The sequence below is a fragment of the Oncorhynchus keta genome, chromosome 27, assembly GCF_023373465.1.
Source record: "Oncorhynchus keta strain PuntledgeMale-10-30-2019 chromosome 27, Oket_V2, whole genome shotgun sequence".
NCBI lineage: Eukaryota > Metazoa > Chordata > Actinopteri > Salmoniformes > Salmonidae > Oncorhynchus > Oncorhynchus keta.
The window spans coordinates 48,097,591-48,120,033 of record NC_068447.1 but is presented as its reverse complement, the minus strand read 5'-3'; the positions used below and the strand labels follow the sequence as shown (position 1 = coordinate 48,120,033).

The window sequence follows — 22,443 nt, the reverse complement described above, 5'->3', positions numbered from 1 at the left end:
AGTGGTGAAATAGAAGAGTTATTATCTGTTCTTTTGACTTTAGATGTTGAGTCTTTGACCAACAAAGTGATGTTAGGATTTTGAAGTTATCCTTGACGAGCTTTTGTGCCGAATACATTAAGTTGTTACAGGTGTCAACCTTATGGGCATGTAGCAGCAGAGTGTAGGAAGGAGGTTCCTAGGTGTGAGAAGTGTGCAGAAAGGCATGAGACAAAGGAATGTGTAGCATTGGGGAAAGTAGTGAATTTACTAATGCACCCAAAGTATCACACAGTCTGAGATACACTACTTTATTTTGTCCATTTATTGATTTATTGCGCTACAGGAAATAGGGTCCTCATGATTGATCACACACACATTAGTTACACTTATCCATTATGTTGAAACACTTTTTGAAACGGTCAAGATTGTTTAATATATGTACCTTGAAATAAAATCTACTAAATGGAAGAAAACGTATTGTCAACCTATATAAATTGATATTTTCTGCCAATTCTTCACTGTTTAATGATTCTATAATAATACTTTCAAAATACTTGTATTTCGTGAAGACGCAGTGGGAAATGAATTACTTCCGGGTTACGTTTCATTCGCACGGACATCTTCGGCGGCCTGCTTGTAATTTCCCCTATTGTTGTTATGTGTTCTCTTGCAACATGACTTTAAAGTTCTCCCCCCAATAGGCGTTTTTGTAGAAAAGGGATTGCATGTCACGAAGTAAGTATAACGTTTCTAATTGAAGTGCTAGCCTGCTGGCTACTGGTACTTAACATCTAGATAGCATACATTGTTAGCTAGATTATCATTGCATTAGCTAATTGTGTTGCTAACTAGCAGCATTATTTGTGATAGCTTCCTAATTTACGATTTGCCATTTACTTTGAATGTTATATGGCTCGGTAACCTTGGCTAGCTATGCCCCATGATTCATTTAGCTAATTTAGTTAGCTAGGTAGACATATTCGCTAACTGAGGAACGCTCAACTCTTCTCCTAGCTATATCTGCTTTCGATATAAGAGAGCGGAGTTCAGTGTTCTTCAGCTAATCGTTGTTGTCAGAATCACCGATGAGCTCATGTCATGGTGTTTTTATAGCGAAGCATAATAGCTAACTATTCTAGCCATAGCCTAGCAAGTAAGTTAGCTGATGGATGCACATCCAGACCTAGTTATGCAACATGTTAATGATGGACACATGACACAGACACACATCTATTCATGAGCTTTTCTTGTGCCACAGTCTCCTTAATAACTAGATGTTGACCAGTGGTTGCTGCCCACCCAGGCCAGTATGGACGAAGGAACCCTGGAGACAGCCATCACGGCCTACAGCGCCCAGCTGCAGCAGGTGGAAAGTGCCCTGTTGGTCGGCCTGGACCCATCGCAGCAGGCTGACCTGCTAAAACTGAAAGAAGACCTCTCTCAGCTGATAGAACTCACAGAAGCTAGCCTAGTGTCGGTCAAGAAGAGTCGGCTCCTCGCCACTCTCGAAGAGGACGACGGGCTCCAGTCGCTAGCCACAGGCACACCAACTAACGGTGGCTTGGACAATGAGTTTGCTGCCTTCTACTCGGAAGTGGGGGAGGTTTCCGGAAGTAGCTCAGACATGAGAGAGAGGGAAGATGAGAGAGAGGAGGAGGAGGAGGATGATGGCGATGTGGAGGATGATGGCGAGGTGGAGGGAGAGGTAGATGCGCTAAGTGGCACCAAAGTGCGAGCACCCTACCGCACCTCTTGGGGGACTTTGGAGTACCACAATGCAATGATCGTGGGGACAGAGAGTTGTGACAGGAATGAGGCCCAGGTGAGGGTGCTGTATGTCCATCCCACACAGAAGTCCATGAAGCCCTGCCCATTCTTCCTGGAGGACAAGTGTCGCTTCGCAGACAACTGCAGGTATAGGGTTTTATTAAGGGGTGAACATTTTAAATTAAATTGTGATCCTTAACGTTAAGAAAGATCAGGAACCAAATTCAAATCGCATTGCAGTTATCACAAAACATGTTATTTTCCATGTGATAGCCGGACTAGATGATAGGCCTGGGAAATGTTATGTAATTGAAATAAAACCGGAGGGGACAGGCAAACTTTAGGCTACTTCGGTGAATTTGCGAGATGTGCAAGACATGTGCATCACATTTTTTTCAGCCTGCCCCTCACTTTCGTTTGCGCTGGCTCGCCTGGGCCTTGTTCATTACGCCAATTCTTTTTCAAAATGTTTCTTAAAACTCTAGTTTTAGTTGCAAACCGGAACGTTACGTTTTGCAACTGTTTGGACTAATGATTACACCCCTGCTCTTTCTCTTCACTGATGACGTGAGAGTGTTCAGTTTTTGCTCTATTGCGTGTAGAATATCCTACCCTATTCACTGATGGTAGTCCCTGTTTTACTGATGTTGCAAGAGATTGCAAGCCCAGAAATTGAGATGGATGGGCGTAGTGCACTGTTCTGGTAGATCTGCCTACACTGTGCCCTCCCTTACTGTCCCTCGCTATGAAAGATATGAATGTTCTCGGAAGTACAGCAACTAATCAGTTTCCTCCCTTCCAAAAATACTCAATCTAAGGAATCTTGACACTCAGAAATGATTTTGGAGTCCACTCTCCACCACTATGTCGTCATCATTAACAATTGGAAAAATGGCAGAAAGGCAAGCGACAGCAGCGAAGTCCTGAATGGCAATATTTTAAGAAGTTAAATGAGAAGGAAATGCTAACTTTGAGAGGTAGAATTGAGGTACGGCAATACAGGTGCAATGCTTAACCATCTGAAAGGGACGCACCGTGAGACCTAAACTGTTGCTGGCTCAGCGCAGCTGCATTGTTATTTCACATAAAATTGTATACATTTTTCTTATCGTTTTAACGGAAAACCTATCTATGATCTCACACGGATATCTTTTTACAGGGTTGGAAGGAAAGCAGAACACACATTTCCTTTCTAACTGATGAAGTAATAACATTATTGTTTTGTCATTCAAATTATAACGTTACACCTGGTTTTACACTTAATTTTAATTGCCATAAAATGTTTGAAGTGTTTTTTTTCAGTTCAATTGAAACCCTTTTCGACTACTCTCCCCAATGTTATTTTGCCTGGCTATGATACGCCGTCTCAGTAAGGACCCTCGTCTGACCCCTGTTCTGGTGCTGTAGGTTCTCCCATGGCGAGGTGGTGTATGTGTCAGAGCTCAGAGAGTTCCTGGAGTCGAACCTCACTAACCTTCAAGAGGGTTCCTCCTGCTTGGCCAGGCAAGACGACGGCATCTGGTACTCGGGCAAAATAACAGGTGTGTCACTGACTGTCCATCACCTACAGCAGGGGTACTCAACTACTATTTGAGGAGGTCCGGTCACACGCTTTCTATGTGACAAATGTCTGGATGGATATTGTCATTTATCGGCGTAGGAACAAACACTCACCTTGCAACCTATGCAACCCCAAACTGTTTTCACCCCTCTTGTTGGCCGAAAGAGAGTCTTGCAATTTTTTAAAGGTAATTTCCCGCAATTCTACACATTTTGCCATGTCTTATGTGTGTTGATATCAATCAATCAATCAATCAATCAAATGTATTATAAAGCCCTTTTTACATCCACAGATGTCACAAAGTACCTTATACAGAACCCAGCCTAAAACCCCAAAGAGCAAGCAATGCAGACGTAGTCACACGATGGCTAGGAAAAACTTCTTATAGCAGAGAGAGAGGGGGAGTGGACAACCACAGGTCTGGGACAAGGTAGCATTTGATGAACAGGTCAGGGTTCCGTAGCCGCAGGCAGAACAGCAGAAACTGGAGCAGCAGCACGACAAGGTATGATACCTGAGTGACTAAACAAAATCAATGGGGGTCAGGGCTCCTGGCCATGATAACTGCAACATTTACACTGAATAAACACAATATGCAACAATTTCAGCGATTTTACTGCGTTAGTTCATACAAGGAAATCAGTCAATTTAAATTAATTAATTAGGCCCTAATCTATGGATTTCACATGACTGGGAATACAGATATGCATCTGTTGGTCAAAGATACCTTAAAAAAAAGTAGCGTCGGGGATCAGAAAACAGTGTGACCACCATTTGCCTCGTGCAGCGTGACACATCTCCTTGTCATAGAGTTGATCAGGCTGTTGATTGTGGCTTCTGAAATGTTGTCCCACTCTTCCATGGCTCTACGAAGTTGCGGGAACTGGAACTCACTGACGGACATGGCGATCTAGAGCATCCCAAACATGCTCAATAGGTGACCATGGAAGAACTGGGACATTTTCATCTTTCAGGAATTGTGTACAGATCCTTACGACCTGGGGCCATGCATTATCATGTGATGGTGGTGGATGAATGGCACAACAATGGGCAGGCCTCAGGATCTCATCACTATATCTCTGTGCATTGAAATTGCTATCGATAAAATGCAATTAGGTTCATTGTCCGCATCTTTTGCCTGCCCTTATCATAACCCCACCGCCACCATGGGGCACTCTGTTCACAACGTTGACATCAGCAAACCACTCGCCCACACGAAGCCATACACGCTGTCTGTCATCTGCCCGGTACAGTTGAAACTGGGATTCATCCATGAAGAGCACACTTTTCCAATGTGCCAGTGGCCATCGAAGGTGAGCATTTGTCCACTGAAGTTGGTTACGACGTTGAACTGCAGTCAGGTCAAGACCCTGGTGAATACAACAAGCTTCTCTGAGATTGTATAGAAATTCTTTGGTTGTGCAAACCCAGTTTCATCAGCTGTCCGGGTGGCTGGTCTCAGACGATCCTGCATGTGAAGAAGTCTGGTGTTGAGGTCCTGGGCTGGCGTGGTTACACGTGGTCTGCGCTTGTGAGGCCAGTTGGACATACTGCAAAGTTCTCTATAATTATGTTGGTAGAGAACTTCTCAGGCAACGGCTCTGGTGGACATTCATGCAGTCAGCATGCCAATTGCACGCTCCCTCAACTTGATACATCTGTGGCATTGTGTTGTGTGACACAACTGCACATTTTTGTGACCTTTTTATTGTCCCCAGCACAAGGTGCACCTGTGTAATGATCATGCTGTTTTAATTAGCGTATTGATATGCCACACTTGTCAGGTAAATGGATTATCTTAGCAAAGGAGAAATGCTCACTAACAGGGACGTAAACAAATTTCGGCACATTTTGAGAGGAATAAAAAGTGTATGGTACATTTCTGGTGTCTTTTATTTCAGCTCTAACAGGTTGAGTTTATTGTTTTTGTTCAGTGCCTTCAGAAAGTATTCATATCCCTTGACTTGTTCCACATTTTGTTGTTACAGCCTGAATTCAATATGGATTAAATATATATTTTTACCTCACACAATACCACATAATGACAAAGTGAACATGTTTTTGTATTTTTTTCTCTCCGAATGTATTGAAAATAAAATGCAGATGTAATTTACAATTACTCACAGCTCTCCAAATTGAGCTCAGGTGCATACAATTTCCTTTGATCATCCTTGATGTGTTGCTGCAACTTGATTGGAGACCACCTGTGGCCAATTAAATTGTTTGGACATGATTTTGAAAGAAACATACCTTTTCTGTATAAGGTCCCACAGCTGACAGTGCATGTCAGAGCAGAAACTACAAGGAACTGTTTGTAGATCTCTGAGAGAAAATTGTGTTGAGACATATCTGGGGAGGGTATAAAACTATTTCTAGAGTAATGAAAATGTCCAAGAGCACACTTGTCTCCGTCATTAGGAAATGTGAAAAAAGAATATGGAACTGGCCAAACTGAACAACCGGGCAAGAAGGACCTTGGTCATGGAGGTGACCATGAACCCAATGACCACTCTGACAGAACTACGGAGTTCCTTGGCTGAGATGAGAGAACCTGCCTAAAGGACAATGGTCTCTACAGCATTTCACCAATCTGGGCTTTATGGAAGAGTGCTGTTTTCATCTCACTCGCTCACGCTCTCACCTGCTTTCTCGACCTCTGAATGCTCGGCTATGAAAAGCTAACTGACATTTACTCCTGAGGTGCTGACCTCTGTTGCAACCTCTGATTATAAATGACAAGCAGGGTCAAAATAATAAACGTTTGAACATCTTGAAGAACAATCTGGCCTTAATGTCCTGTACTCTTATCTTCCCCCTGCACAGCCAAAAGAGGACTGGCCACCCCTCGGAGCCTGGTTTCTTCCTAGGTTCCGGCCTTTTCTGGGAAGTTTTTCCTAGCCACTGTGCTTCTACAGCTGTGTTGCTTGCTCTTTTGGGTTTTAGGCTGGGTTCTGTACAGCACTTTGAGACCTGATGAGGTAATAAGGGCTTTCTAAATACATTTGATTTGATAAGTGGCCATACGGAAGCAAGTCCTGAGAAAAATACGCATAACTGGAGTTTGCCAAAAGGCACGTGAAAGACAGAGCACAAGGCAAAAGTTTCTGTGGATAGATTAAACAAACATGTAATTCTTTGGCCTGAATGCAAAGCACTATGACTGGAGAAAACCAAGCACAGCTCATCACCCATCTAACACCATCCCTACCGTGAAGCATGGGTGCAGTAACATCATGCTATAAGGATGCTTTTCAGTGGCAGGGACTGTGAGACTGGTGAGGATAGGGAACAATGAATGGAGCCAAGTATAAGCAAATCCTTGACGAGAACCTAATCCAGAGTGCAAACGACCTTAGACTGGGATGAAAATGTACATTCCAACAGGACAATGACCCCAAGCATACAGCTAAAGCAACGCTGGAATGGCTTCAGAACCAGAAGTTCTTGAGTGGCCCAGCCAAAGCCCAGACTTGAATCCCATTGAAAATGTGTGGAAAGACTTGAATGCTGTTCACCTCCGCTCCCCATCCAATTTAAGAGCTTAAGAAAATATGCAAAGAAGAATTGGAAATCCCCAAATCCAGTTGTGCAAAGCTGATACTGACAAGCCAAAAGCTGTAATGGCAGACAAAGGTGCCTCTAAAAAGTTTTGACTCGGGTGTAAATACATTTTATTTCATTTTGAATGAATTTGCTAACATTTCACACAAAAAAAACACTGTCATTTTGTGTGTGTGTGTGTAGATGGGTGATCCTTTTTGAATTCAGGTTGTAATACAACAACTTGGAATAAGTCAAGGAGTATGAGTACTTTCTGAAGGCACTGTTTCTTATTTTGTAAGTCATGCCCAGCGATCTATATTGACCCTGTTCTGGGTCCAGATCCGGACTGTGGCCCGCCTGTTGAGTATGGCTGACATACAGCATAACAAGCATTGCCTTTCTCAAACCCATTCAATTTCATCCAATTTACCCACTACTAGAGATGTAGCCTATTGAGTCCCAAATTAGTTACATCATGTTGGGTGTCATGGCAATGTTTTGTAGTAGACAATATTAACATCTGATCAGCTCAGATTACTGTGTTCCACTAACCAAGGTGATTGAAATGCTCTTGTCTGTCTGAGTAGACATCGACAATGATTTCTACACGGTGAAGTTCGACTCGGCCTTGCTGAAGAACGTCATGGTGGAGGCTGACGGGGTCATCCCACCGTTGAGAGAAGATGACCTGCCCTCCTGCTCTGACTCGGAGGATGATGACAACGGAGAGGGCGAAGCAGCGTTCCCCATAGGTAGGTACCTTTTTCAACCATTTGTAGACCATATTCACTGAACAAATATAAACGCAACTTTCAAAAATGTCAGTTTTTACTGAGTAAAAGTTCTTACAAGGAAATCAGTCAGTTTAAATACATTAATTAGGCCCTAATCTATGGATTTCACATGACTGGGAATACATATATGCATTTGTTGGTCACAGATGCCTTTTAAAAAATGTAGGGGAGTAGATCAGCAAACCAGTCAGTATCTGCTGTTACCACCATTTGCCTCATGCAGCGTGACACATCTCCTTCACATAGAGTTGATCAGGCTGTTGATTGGAATGTTGTCCCACTCCTCTTCAATGTCTTTGTGAAGTTGCTAGATATGGAACTGGAACGCACTGTCATACACGTCAATCCAGAGCATCCCAAACATGCTCAATGGGTGATATGTCTGGTGATTATGCAGGCCATGAATGAACTGGGACATTTTCAGCCTCCAGGAATTGTGTACAGATTTGCATTATTCTGAAACATGAGGTGATGGTGGCGGATGAATGGCAAGACAATGGGCCTCAGGATCTCGTCATGGTATCTTTGAGCATTCAAATTGCTATCGATAAAATGCAATTGCGTTCATTGTCCGTAGCTTATGTCTGCCCATACCATAACCCAACCGCCACCATGGGGCACTCTGTTCACAACATTGACATCAGCATACCGCTCCCCCACACGATGCCATACATGCAGTCTGCCATCTTGCCGGTACAGTTGAAAATGGGATTTATCCGTGAAGAACATACTTCTCCAGCGTACCAATGGCCATCAAAGGTGAGCATTTGTCCACTGAAGTCGGTTACAACGGTGAACTGCAGTCAAGTCAAGACCCTGGTGAGGACGACGAGCACTCAGTTGAGCTTCCCTAAGAAGGTTTCTGGCAGTCTGTGCCCACAGTTTCATCAGCTGTCCGGGTGAATGGTCTCAGATGATCCCTCGGGTAAAGAAGCCGGATGTGGAGGTCTGCTGTCGTTACAAATGGAGCCGGAGGGTGTGGCTGCCGTAAACTGGATGAGCTCCGTTTGAAACTGTCCTACTGACGGAACATTAGAAACAAATCTCTTATGTTTCAACAACTCGTGGCTGAACGAGGAAATGGATAATATACAGTTGGCTGGGTTTTGTATGTCTATTTGCCACCACAAACTCATGCAGGCACTAAGACCTCACTCAATGAGCCCTATAAGGCCATAAGCAAACGAGAATGCTCACCCAGAAGCGGCGCTCCTAGTGGCCGGGGACTTTAATGCCTGGAAACTTCATCCGTTTTACCTCATCTCTTCCAGCATGTCACTTGCACACACAGGGGTTATAAAAAATAAAAAAAAACTATACCCCCTTTACTCTACTCACAGAGACGGGTACAAAGCCCCCCCCCATTTGGCAAACTCTATCCTCCTGCTTAAAAGCAAAAACTACAGCAGGAAGTACCAGTGACTCGCTCAATGCGAGTGGTCTGATGCTCAGTTACAGTACTGGTTTGCTAGCACAGACTGGAATATGTTCCAGGATTCATCCAATGGCATTGAGGAGTATACCACATCAGTCACCTGTTTCATCCAATAAGTGCGGTGACCGTACGTACAGTTGAAGTCGGAAGTTTACATACACCTATGCCAAATACATTTAAACAAATTGTTTCACAATTCCTGACATTTAATCCTAATAAAAATTCCCTGTCTTATGTCAGTTAGGATCACCACTTTATTTTAAGAATGTGAAATGTCAGAATAGTAGATTTTTTATTTTTTTATTTCTTTCATCACATTCCCAGTGGGTCAGAAGTTTTACATACACTCAATTAGTATTTGGTAGCATTGCCTTTAAATTGTTTAACTTGGGTCAAACGTTCCAGGTAGCCTTCTACAAGCTTCCCACAATAAGTTGGGTGAATTTTGGCCCATTTTTCTCCTGCCAGAGCTGGTGTAACGGAGTCAGGTTTGTAGGCCTCCTTGCTCTCAAACCTAAGAATTTTTACAAGGATTAAAAGTCAGGAATTGTGAAAAACTGAGTTTAAATGTATTTGGCAAAGGTGTATGTAAACTTCTGACTTCATCTGTATGTTCAGTATGAATAGACTCCGGATTCTGTTTCTATGGTGTAGACCCAGCTTTGTCTTGAGGATTTCCATGTAATGATATGCAGCTACCTTAAAGACATTGTTATGGATGACTCTACCCCAGCATGGTCAGAAATTATTTTGGTTATAACAGATTGTTTTGACAAATCTCACAAAACAACTTTGTTGGAGGTTTAAAATGATTTTTACATTTGTGTCAAAAAAACATTTTGGGGGGCGGGCATGATGAAAGTGTCAATTTTAGGCCCTTTTGAGAGCTATACATGCCCCCCCTCATTGTACTCCAAGGTGGTGTTTGTATCATGTATGGTTCACGGATCAAAGAAATTGGCCTAAAATAGCCACTTTCATCATGATTTTCCAAAAAAATTGTTTGACACAAATGTCAAAACCATGTTAAATCTCCTTCACCCCAATGACGTTTCGATAAACAATCTGAGGTGACAAAAATATTTTGGGGCATGCTGGCATGGAATCGACCCTAATGTAGAAATAGAGGATGTTATTGATTTGTAATTTGCTTCCCATTTGAATCTGTTTTTCCTTTCGCTCTAACCACAAACATTAGTGGAATACATGACACCTACTTACACAGTAACTTGGCTGAATGTTTCTTTGTACAGATGCCCTGCATGTAGCTAAAAGTATTGAGTTTGTCTTCTCATTGACCCATCAGTTTTAACCCAAGAGGAGGATTGGGCGCCGTCGGGAAGTTCTTCTACCTTTGGTGGCTGGGAGGCACACACAAGAGGCATAGGCTCCAAGCTCATGCTCAAAATGGGATACGAATATGGGAAAGGTAAACAAGTGATTATCAGTCAACAAACATGGATACAATGCAGATAAGTAATACTTTACTGTAAAACACAATGTAATGAAAAATGTTGGGCTACTCTAAAATCAAATTCATATTGCCTTGTGGCACATTTTCTGGTGAATGAAATTGTCAATTTAAAAGGTTAGTTCACAATCAAGGATAAGTGAAACACTCTGTTAGGTGCAGCAACAGTTTCCACTTCTGTCAGTCAGTCTCAGGTCATCGTCTTCACCATGCCCCAGCTCTGCTGGTGTTGATGGAGCTCAGTCTTGATTGTTCTCTGCAATGTTTTTTGGGCCTCTCCCTCTTACGTCTCCCCCTAGATTTGTGAAATGTGTGGATTAGTAAAAGCAATGTCCCATACAAATCGTACTCTAAGTTTAAAGCAATTTTACTGTGGTCATTTCAAGTTGACACCCTTAAAATCCACTTTAAAGCATCACACAAATGGCCATTGTTTTAGGCTTTCAGTTGAATTGCTATTTGAGATACAAGCCACAATTTGCCACTCCCAGCAAGCCCATAGTAGATGCGTCTGTGCCCAACAGGTCTGGGTAAAACGTCAGAGGGTCGGGTGGAGCCAGTGCTGGCGGTGGTCCTGCCCAAAGGTAAATCTCTGGACCAGTGTGCTGAGCTCACTGCGAGGAAGACGCAGAGCAAAGTGGCCAAAGGCAAAGATGGGCAGAAGGTGAGCCGCAATAAGAGAACGAGAAAGGCTCGTGCACATAACACTGGTGGGTGCCACAACGTCTTTGACTTCCTGAACCGCAAGCTGGGCAACGGGGACGCCAACCCTGAGGCAGGAGGCACTTGTGGCCCCCCTCCCTCACATACTCCATCGTCTCAAGGGGCCGGAGTGGAAGCTTACAAGGGGGGGAAGAGCACCAAGAGAAACCTAAACGTGAAGCTGTTCCAGGCGGCAGAGAGGGTGACCCAGACGGAGAGGGAGATCCAGAGACTCACAGAGTCCCTGAGCCGACGGACTGGGAGGTAAGGAAAGGAGGGACCCTGGGAACTCACTTCGCCTCTCATGTCATAAGATGGATGCCCAACAGCCATCAGATGTGAATGGCAATGTACCCTAGTTGTTAAAACAATGTTGTCTAAACTCATGTCAATGATAGTTTGATCTTTGCTGACTAGAGATGGGTTTAGGATTTGCCGCAAAACACAAATATAGTAGGTCCCTATTCTCCCAAATCAGCCTCTCCCTCTCTTAGATCTCTTTAGTTTTCTTCCTCTGTAGCAACTTTGCTTCTGTAGATGAACTTCTACAGTGTAAGTCTGTAAAGCAACTCCCCCCCATGTCTATGTAGATCTTATTAAACCACTGTTCCCTCTGTGTCCCCACAGGGATTCTTCCATGGTGACTCACCTGGAAGAGAAGCTGTCTGCAGCCCGCAGCCTGCTGGTCCAGCAGAAGGCCCAGGAGCTCTCAGCCCAGAGGGAGAACAGGAAGGCTGACACTCACAAGAAAATGACAGAGTTTTGACCACACGGTCCTCCAGTGATTTAGAACCCACAAACAATTTGTCAACTGAGAGAGGTGCCTCCTTAAGCTTATTTTCATCCATTTGACTCAAGACTTTGGATTGTCTTAAGGCCTCTGGTTGTTGGACTTTTGCCTTTTTTTGGAGTCATCAACTGGCTCCATGCATGAGTTATTTCTGTTAATATTGGTCCTTTTCTGTTTATGAAATGTCGACATGGGTTGCAGTGGTGGAGATTTTAAGTGTTGGTCAGTTGCTGATGACCCTCTTGTTGTTAAAGGATGAGCCATGACACACTTGGATAAACTGTTTATGATGGATGTGACGGCTACATATAAGTGGATATGACAGATTTTGGTTTCAGGTCCATAATTCTCTTATGTTGTTTTTCAAGTTGGGGCGGCTGGTAGCCTAGTGGTTAGAGTGTTGGGCCAGTAACCGAAAGGTTGCTAGGTTGAATCCCCGAGCTGACAAGGTAAACATCTGTCGTTCTGCCTCTGAACAAAACAGTTAACCCACTGTTCCTAGGCCGTCATTGTAAATAAGAATTTGTTCTTTACTGACTTGACGAGTTAAATTAAGGTTAAATAAAATAAAAAGTCCCACCAATGTAACTAACCATTTTCTTATGTTATATAGTTTGGAGTGGACAGCTTTCTTTAAATAATTGTTTTTATTATTTTGCCAATGTTTTCAGAACTCACTGTACATTTTCCATTCTTTGTAAATATAAACCTCATGCATAACCTAAGCGTGATATAAAAAAAAATGTATCCCATGAAATGCTTGTGTGTTCATACTGTTATTCTTATGGCACCTTTGACAGGTTTTGTCAGAAGAAATTTGAATTATTTTGAACAGATGCCAGTGCCAGCATTGATCTCTCGCCCACCTCAGATTTTTGACTGACTTGGGGATTGAAACCTTGAGTTCAGAGACCTTTCGAAGTGTTAAAATCCTCAGCAATCTACATACCATACCCCATAATGACAGCTCTGAGACAGGATTGTGTCGAGGCTCAAATCTGGGGAAGGGTACCAGAACATTTCTGACGCATTGAAGGTCCCCAAGAACACAGTAGCCTCCATCATTCTTAAATGGAAGAGCTCTTCCTAGAGCTGGCCGCCTGGCCAAACTGAGCAATCGAGAAGGGCCTTGGTCAGGGAGGTGACCAGGAACTCGATGGTCACTCTGACAGAGCTTTAGAGTTCTTCTGTGGAGATGGGAGAACCTTCCAGAAGGACAACCATCTCTGCAACACTTCACCAATCAGGCCTTTACGGTAAAGTGGCCAGACGGATGCCAATCCTCAGTAAAAGGCACATGACAGCCCGCTTGGAGTTGCCAAAAGGCACCTAAAGACTCTCAGACCATGAGAAACAAGATTCTCAGGTCTGAAATCAAGATTGAACACTTTGTCCTGAATGCCATGTGTCACTTCTGGAGGAAACCTGGCACCATCCCCATGATGAATCATGGTGGTGGCAGCATGCTGTGGGTTTTTTTTTCAGCGGGCAGGGACTGGGAGACTAGTCAGGATCGAGGGAAAGATTAACAGAGCAAAGTACAGAGAGATCCTTGTTGAAAACCTGCTCCAGAGCTCTCAGGACCTCGGACTGGGGGGGAAGGTTCACCTTACAACAGGACAACGCAGGAGTGGCTTCGGGGCAAGTCTCAATGTCCTTGAGTGGCCAAGCCAGAGCCCAGACTTGAACCCAATCGAACATCTCTGGAGAGACCTGAAAATAGCTGTGCAGCAACGCTCCCCATCCAACCTGACAGAGATTGAGAGGATTTGCAGAGAAGAATGGGAGAAACTCCCCGAATACAGGTGTGCCAAGCTTGTATAGTTATGTAAATATGAATGTGATATTTCTGTTTAAAAATATATATATATATAAATGAGCAAAAATGTCAATTATTATTTTTGCTTTGTCATTGTGGAGTATTGTGTGTGAATTGATGGTGAAAAGAAACGATTGAATCCATTTTAGAATAATGCTGTAACCTACCAAATTGTGGTAGGGGGGTCTGAATTCTTTCTGAAAGCACCGTCGCTCTGGTGACAACTGATTTGACTGGATTTAATTGCTTGAAGGTGATGAATGGGAACGGGGCTGTAAAAGTAGCCCAGCAGATAATTGACTGCAACGAAGCTCACTACATTTGTTCAGGTGTTTTGAGTTCGAACATTGCGCTGGTTTCACAGATATACTCTTGTACCCAGTATCTATTAGCCGAATCAGATTCAACTCAATAACGTCAGACACATTTAACTGTTATTCTTAATCACTTATCAAAGCGTTTGAAAATCAAGATGGAAGGAAAATCGCAACATTTATTAACAGTAAAGGTCTGTTCTTTCCTCAAAGATTAATTAAATAACCTGACATTTAGTGGTAATTAAGTTATTTAGTCTTATTGCTTTTTGTGTTTCCACCCATTTAAATATCGGGGCGGCAGGGTAGCCTAGTGGTTAGAGCATTAGACTAGTAACCGGAAAGGTTGCAAGTTCAAACCCCACAGCTGACAAGGTACAAATCTGTCGTTCTGCCCCTGAGCAGGCAGTTAACCCGCTAGGCCGTCATTGAAAATAAGAAGTTGTTCTTAACTGACTTGCCTAGTTAAATAAAAAAATCACAAATAGTGCAAACCAACAAAGAGAAGATTGACAATAGCAAACTTTTAAAAAGACATTGATAATTTAAGATAACATGAGCATTTACTACACTACTCAAAAAAATAAAGGGAACACTAAAATAACACATCCTAGATCTGAATGAATGAAATATTCTTATTAAATACTTTTTTTCTTTACATAGTTGAATGTGCTGACAACAGAATCCCACAAAAATGATCAATGGAAATCAAATTTATCAACCCATGGAGGTCTGGATTTTGCTTTCATCGAGACCATCATTATTCCATCAAGAAATCACATTCTACCCTATATTGTTTATCAACAGCAAAAAATAATGATTTTATTATTTCAGTCAGCAGAAGTACCCTGAAAGACCATGTGCGTTTCCATATCTTGCTTAATGGCTATTTTTTCTGTCTGTGTTTTTCTATACAAAGATCAATGCTAGTTCCTGTGCTGAGGCAGTGGAAATGCAGTCGTTGTACTTTGGTCAGGTTTGAGGTCATCTGTCCAGGCCTTCAGGTGTAACATTAGATACTATCATTGATGTCCAACAGCAGGGGGCTTTGAAAAAATGAATCTAACTTATTCATTCTGTCTGCAGAAAATAAATCTAACTTATTCATTCTGTCTGCAGTTTGGTATGGAAGAGTTGTTTATTCAAAAGTCACGAATCTAAAGGTATCAAATGTGTTTAATTGATGTACATGGACTGTTTAGACTGAAATAAACAAATTGGCAACTTTAAAACGATTTATTTTCTTTAAATAGAAGTCTAATAAATCCAATGTTAGAATTTGAATAGAACTAATTTCTGTAATGATAACACAAGTCTCAAAGTAATGTGACATATCAGCTATTAATGAAAACATCACACAAGCATACAGTTGAATAAAAATCTAAATCCACTCCAGAGTTTTGCATTTTGTTGTTTTGTGGATGAACATTTGAGCAGCACGATGAACTCCATACAGTTCACAGTACAGTATTACATGAACAGATGGCTTGTGCGTTTCAACACCAGTGGTACTTCTAGCACTACGTTGGTACTTCTAGCACTGTTGTTTTTTGTATGACAGAGTACTATGGACATGCAGGCTTTGATAAGGCTACTGGTAACCCGTAATGTGTTCATCAAATTCACAGTGGTTTCAAATCCAATTTTAACAACTATAAAGTTTGCAGAATTTATTAAATAGATTCCCATTTGAATAGCAGTGTTACAATTACAGATCTTCTGAACTGTTTATTTATTTTGTACCCCTTTTATGTGATATTCAATTGGTAGTTACAGTTTTGTCACATCACTGCAACTCACCTACGGCCTTGGGAGAGGTCAAGAACCATACGTCCTCCGAAACATGATCCTGCCAAGCCACACTGCTTCTTGACTCACTGCTCGCTTATCCTGGAAGCCAGCCGCACTAATGTGTCGGAGGAAACACCGTACAACAGGCGACCGAAGTCAGCAATGTATGCGCCCGGCCCACCACAAGGAGTCGCTAGAGCGCGATGGGACAAGGATATCCCGGCCGGCCAAACTCTCCTAACCCGGACAATGCTGGGCCAATTGTGCGACGCCTCAATGGTCTTCCGGTCGCGGCCGGCTGCGACACAGCCTGGGATCGACCCCAGGTCTGTAGTGACGCCTCAAATACTGCAATGCAGTGCCTTAGACCGCTGCGCCACTCGGGAGGCCCGTCCAAGAGTTTAATTGTAAAACTCTTGTCCATGTTTTATTTTCTGTTAATAAAAAATAGACTTTGACAAAACAAAGTTCTCTTTTCATTGATAAATGACTTTTGTTCCATCATCAAAATCAATATCTAACAGCTGAGACATTAAATAGAGGTCATTAAAATCCTGCCCCTGAAATGTAATTGAGAATCAATTTCACTCATCACCCAAACACTGGTAACCAGAAATCAAGATTTCGTGGTGATTCATCAGGTTGTAAAATATATTTGTGAACTTCATAATTATCTTTGAATGCCTATTGCTGATCATGATAATTGTTCAGGATTGTGAGCATATGTCATCAGGCCAAATAAAATTTCAGATGGACAAACATCAATATAATGATGAACCACAAATGGCTGTTTTCTGACATTTCTCTACATTGATATTGAAACTGAACACTCCCCTAGCAAAGATCCAGGTTTTCTACGTTATCCTGACCACATCCCTTTCTGTTCTTATAGGAGGATTTTCTTTGGATATGAAGAGTTGCTGTACTAAGATGACCAAAAGTAATTTTTGGTACATGGGTTTTGACATGTTTTGTTAGGGTAGTAGGTGACAGCTGCCTATGGTTCCATTGTTCTATTATTATTAACCTGCCCAATTCAGGAACCTATATTCAACATTTCAAGCTAATAACTTGTTCAATGTTCCCTCTGAGTGTGTGTGCATATGTGCATGTCAAGCCCATCCATTCATTATATGCAGGTGAAGACCTGGACCCGGTTTCCCAAAGATTGCTTCGATCACGTGGACTGGGATATGTTCCGCATAGCGTCGAACAACAATACTGATGAATACGCTGATTCGGTGAGTGAGTTTATTAGCAAGTGCATCGGTGATGTTGTACCCACGGTGACTATTAAAACCTTCCCCCACCAGAAAGCGTGGATTGATGGCAGCATTCGCGCAAAACTGAAAGCGCGAACCACTGCTTTTAATTATGGCAAGGCGACTGGACACATGACCGAATACAAACAGTGTAGCTATTCCCTCCGCAAGGCAATTAAACGAGCGAAGCGTCAGAATAGAGACAAAGTACAGTCGCATTTCAACGGCTCAGACACGAGACGTATGTGGCAGGGTCTACAGTCAATCACAGATTACAAAAAGAAAACCAGCCCTGTCGCGGACACCAAAACCTATGTAAGGATGCTGTTCATCGATTATAGCTCAGCATTTAACACCATAGTACCCTCCAAACTGGTCATTAAGCTCGAGACACTGGACTTTCTGAAGGGCCGCCCCCAGGTGGTGAGGGTAGGAAACAACATCTCCACCCCGCATATCCTCAACACTGGGGCCCCACAAGGATGCGTTCTCAGCCCCCTCCTGTACTCCCTGTTTACCCATGACTGCGTGGCCATGCACGCCTCCAACTCAATCATCAAGTTTGCAGACAACAGTACAGTGGTAGGCTTGATTACCAACAATGACGAGACGGCCTACAGGGAGGAGGTAGGGCCCTCGGAGTGTGGTGTCAGGAAAATAATAATAATAATAATAATAATAGTCAGCCACCAATTGTGCAAGTTCTCCCACTTAAAAAGATGAGAGAGGCCTGTAATTTTCATCATAGGTACACTTCAACTATGACAGACAAAATGAGGGGAAAAAATCCAGAAAATCACATTGTAGGATTTTTTATGAATTTATTTGCAAATTATGGTTGTATATAAGTATTTGGTAGTTAGTGAACCAGGCGAGGCAGCCATTTGAGAAACCAAGGCTGTTGAGTCTGCCGATAAGAATGTGGTGATTGACAAAGTCAAAATCCTTGGCCAGGTTGATGAATACAGCTGCACACTGTTGTCGCTTGTCGAAGGTGGTTATGATATCGTTTAGCGTGGCTGAGGTGCACCCATGACCAGCTCGGAGACCAGATTGCATAGCGGAGAAGGTACGGTGGGATTCGAAATGGTCGATGATCTGTTTGTTAACTTGGCTTTCAAAGACCTTAGAAAGGCATGGTAGGATAGATATAGGTCTGTAGCAGTTTGGATCTATATCTGATGACGAGGACCCCATCCCTGATCTTAGGGCTAAGGCTTTGAACTAATGGTCCACTCAAATTGTAAGAAATATCCCAAGGAAGGTAGATGTTCTTGGTGTTATACGGTAGTAGTTTTGGAATTGTTAGCTAGATTACTTGTTGGTTATTACTGCATTGTCGGAACTAGAAGCACAAGCATTTCGCTACACTCGCAGTAACATCTGCTAACCATGTGTATGTGACAAATACAATTTGATTTGTTAGAAATCAATGAATGGTAAGGATGGACATTTTTAACCATTCTGACCCCTACCCTTGTGCATTTGCTGTAAGGAAGCTTGTGTGTGATTTTATTTTTTGTTTCATTTTCTGTTCCAGATTGACTGTGTTTGGATAAGAAAGGGCTAAAACTCAGAAACCCCTCAAAAAGTTGTTAATAATGGATGAAATATCAGGCACAAACTTTGTTTGTTTAAATGTATGTTTACCAATAATCATGTAATGCTTGTACCCTTACATTTTTGTGGAAGAAGATTAGCTTCTTGAGAGGGAAATGTCAGGGAAAAATGACATACTTACCTGATTTGTTTGATATTAATAGTAATAATATAATATAATAATATATGCCATTTAGCAGACGCTTTTATCCAAAGCGACTTACAGTCATGTGTGCATACATTCTACGTATGGGTGGTCCCGGGAATCGAACCCACTACCCTGGCGTTACAAGCACCATGCTCTACCAACTGAGCTACAGAAGGACCACGTAAACGGTTATATATTTAACTAAGAGTAAGGCTGGCCTGCTCATGCTGAGTTTTTATGGTGTCCACTCTAGCTTCCTGCAGTTAGTCTGGGCGTCTGGTTAGGGACATGGGTTTTGCTAAGGATAGCTTGAGCTGACAATGACTAGGTGCTAAAAATCTAAAAGCTGGCATTCTATAGACAAGATGTGGTGTGTGTGACCCAAGATAGAGAGAGCCTGGAAGAGTTTAGAACAATGTCTCATTGTGTCATCTTCCTTGAATCTGGGAAACTAAGCCGGATTGGAAGTGAAACAACATCCCGTGCAGATAACCAGGAGATGGACCAAGGTGGCATATGGGAATGGTAGAAATGACTTACTGAGCATTTAGTGCCTATATAAGATCTGTTAAGCTCTCGGCAACACATTTTAGAATGTGCGGTCGACGGTTTCACTATTGCAATAATTAATCAATGTTAAGTAAAGATGATTGTTTGAAAAATTGTCCAGGTCTCTCTCAGTCCTGAAATTTCCACTACACAAGCCAACGGGGTCTGACAATCTAGATGGAAAATTACTGAGGATAATAGCAGACGATATTGCCACTCCTATTTGCCACATCTTCATTTTAAGCCTACTAGATAGTGTGTGCCCTCAGGCCTGGAGGTAAGCAAAAGTCATTCCGCTACTGAAGAACAGTAAAGCCCCCCTTTCCTGGCTCAAATAGACAACAAATCAGCCTGTTACCTACCCTTTGTAAACCTTTTCAAAAAAGGGTGTTTCACCAGATCCAATGCTATTTCACAGAAAACAAGTTGACAACAGACTTTCAGCACACTTATAGAAGGACATTCAACAAGCACAGCACTTACACAAATGACTGATTGGCTGAGAGATGAATGATAAAAATATTGTGGGGGCTGTTTTGTTAGACTTCAGTGGGGGCGTTTGATATTATCAATCATAGTCTGTAGCTGGAAATATGTATGTGTTGTGGCTTTACACACCCCTGCGCTTTTGTGAACAAAGAGTTACCTGTCTAACAGAACACAGACGGTGTTCTTTAATTGAAGCCTCTCCAACACAATCCAGGGAGAATCAGGAATATCCCAGGGCAGCTGTTTAGGCCCCTTACTTTTTTAAATGTTCACTAATGACATGCCAGTGTGTCTATGTATGTGGATGACTCAACACTATACACGTCAGCTACTACAGCGACTGAAATGACTGCAACGCTTAAAGAGTTTCAGTTAGTTTCAGAATGGGTGGCAAGGAATAAGTCAGTCCTAAATATTAAAAAAACTAAAAGCATTGTATTTCAGACAAATCATTCACTAAACCTCAACTAAATATTGTAATGAATAATGTGGAAATTCAGCAAGTTGAGGTGAGTATAAACTGCTTGGAGTAACCCTGGATTGTAAACTTTCATGGTCAAAACATATTGATACAACAGTAGCTAAGTCTGTCCATAATAAAGCGCTGCTATTCCTTCTTAACAACACCATCAACAAGGCAGGTCCTACAGGCCCTAGGTTTGTCACACCTGGACTACTGTTCAGTAGCGTGTTCACGTGCCACAAAGAGGGACAATTACAACTGGCTCAGAACAGGGCAGCACGGCTGGCCCTTAAAAGTACACAGGGAGCAAACATTAATGATATGCATGTCAATCTCTCATGGCTCAAAGTGGAGGAGAGATTGACTTCATCACTACTTTTTTGGAAGACGTGTTGACAAGCTGAATGTACTGAGCTGTTTGTTTATACTACTAGCACACAGCTCAGACACCCATGCATACCCCACAAGACATGCCACCAGAGGTCTCCTCACAGTCCCCAAGTCCAGAACAGACTATGGGAGGCACACAGTACTACATAGAGCCATGACTACATGGAACTGTATTCCATATCAGGTAACTGACGCAAGCAGTAGAATCAGATTTTTAAAAACACAGAAATTCTACTTATGGAACAGCAGGTAATGTGAAGAGACACACACACAGGGATAGACACTCGCACACAAGTGCTAGCAGACACACTCTACACACACGTACATTGTAATATTGTTGTATGGTGTGTTATACATTTTGTATTGTAGATATATAGTGCTGTAATGTGCTGTGCATAAATGTGTTTGGACCCCAGGAAGAGTAAAATAGAGCAGCTAATGGGGATCCCTAATATATACAAATACAAAACTTGTAAAACCATTGCAGTAGAACGTTTAAGACCTTCCCTTCATACACTTACACATATGCTTCATTACACAATTTCATTTATGGATTCTGGCAAAGACATTTCAGCTGGAGCTTTTATCGCGAGTGGCAAGTTATTGACAGATCGGTATCTCAATGGATATTTTGTTGAAATTATTATAGATTCCGTGGTGTGCAGACTGCCACAATCAACCTGGTACTGCAAATAAACAATTTTGGACAAGCCTGAATCAATTACGGGCACGATTGACCCTCCCGGCACTCATTCTTCTGGCATCTCTTCATTTTCTTCTTCAGATAATGTTTCAGTTCATCCTCCCAATGGCACATGTTCAAAGTGGATGACCATTGATTATCCCCCAGATTTTGAAACCGGGACATTATCTGATTTTCCCAAGCAGAAAAATCTTTCACCCGAGCCGCCACTGTCCTTAGCGGTCTATTATGTCTTGTCCATTTTCCTACCAGTACACCAGCAGCATGAGAGAAGTTTGTACAGGATCTCTCTCTATACTCACTCCACGTGGACTCATGTCACACTCCTGAGAGAAAAGGCAGTTGATAGCTTTGACTGGATGCTGTGCACAGGTTGCCGGCTCGGACTCCGGAAGGACAGGTCCATAGTGAACGCCATTGTTGCCATTATTTTAACCAGTCAGAGGGGGTGAGGCTACTACATTTGCACACACTGTATATAGATGTTTTTTTTCTATTGTGTTATTGACTGTAAGTTTGTTTATTCCATGTGTAACTCTGTGTTGTTGTTTGTGTTGCACTGCTTTGCTCTATCTTGGCCAGGTCGCAGTTGTAAATGAGAACTTGTTCTCAACTGGCCTACCTGGTTAAATAAAGGTGAAATAACAAAAATAAAAAAGTGTAATAGCATCCTTCTTTTTTACATTTATTTCAATTTGTGTGGAAGCTGCAGTTTTGCAAATTGTTATTTATTTTTCTTTGATATGGTGCAATAATCTATTATGCTGTTCAGATTGTATTCATTTTGAATCGCTGGATTTATATGCACTTTAAATGCAAAGTTATACTTTAAATGCAAATGTTTAATAGCATTATTATGCATAATAGACAA

General features: G+C 42.2%; 1 protein-coding gene across 1 annotated transcript; it reads left to right on the top strand.

Annotated features, from left to right (window-relative positions):
- The first annotated feature begins 565 nt into the window (after positions 1 to 565).
- On the top strand, positions 566 to 15,573 carry zgpat (zinc finger, CCCH-type with G patch domain). The gene is made up of 7 exons (XM_035739516.2): positions 566 to 717; positions 1,241 to 1,896; positions 3,157 to 3,290; positions 7,441 to 7,605; positions 10,389 to 10,511; positions 11,078 to 11,519; positions 11,883 to 15,573. The coding sequence occupies exons 2-7, from the start codon at positions 1,292 to 1,294 to the stop codon at positions 12,019 to 12,021; spliced, it is 1,608 nt and encodes a 535-aa protein (XP_035595409.1). The 5' UTR covers positions 566 to 717; positions 1,241 to 1,291; the 3' UTR covers positions 12,022 to 15,573.
- The last annotated feature ends 6,870 nt before the right edge of the window (positions 15,574 to 22,443 follow it).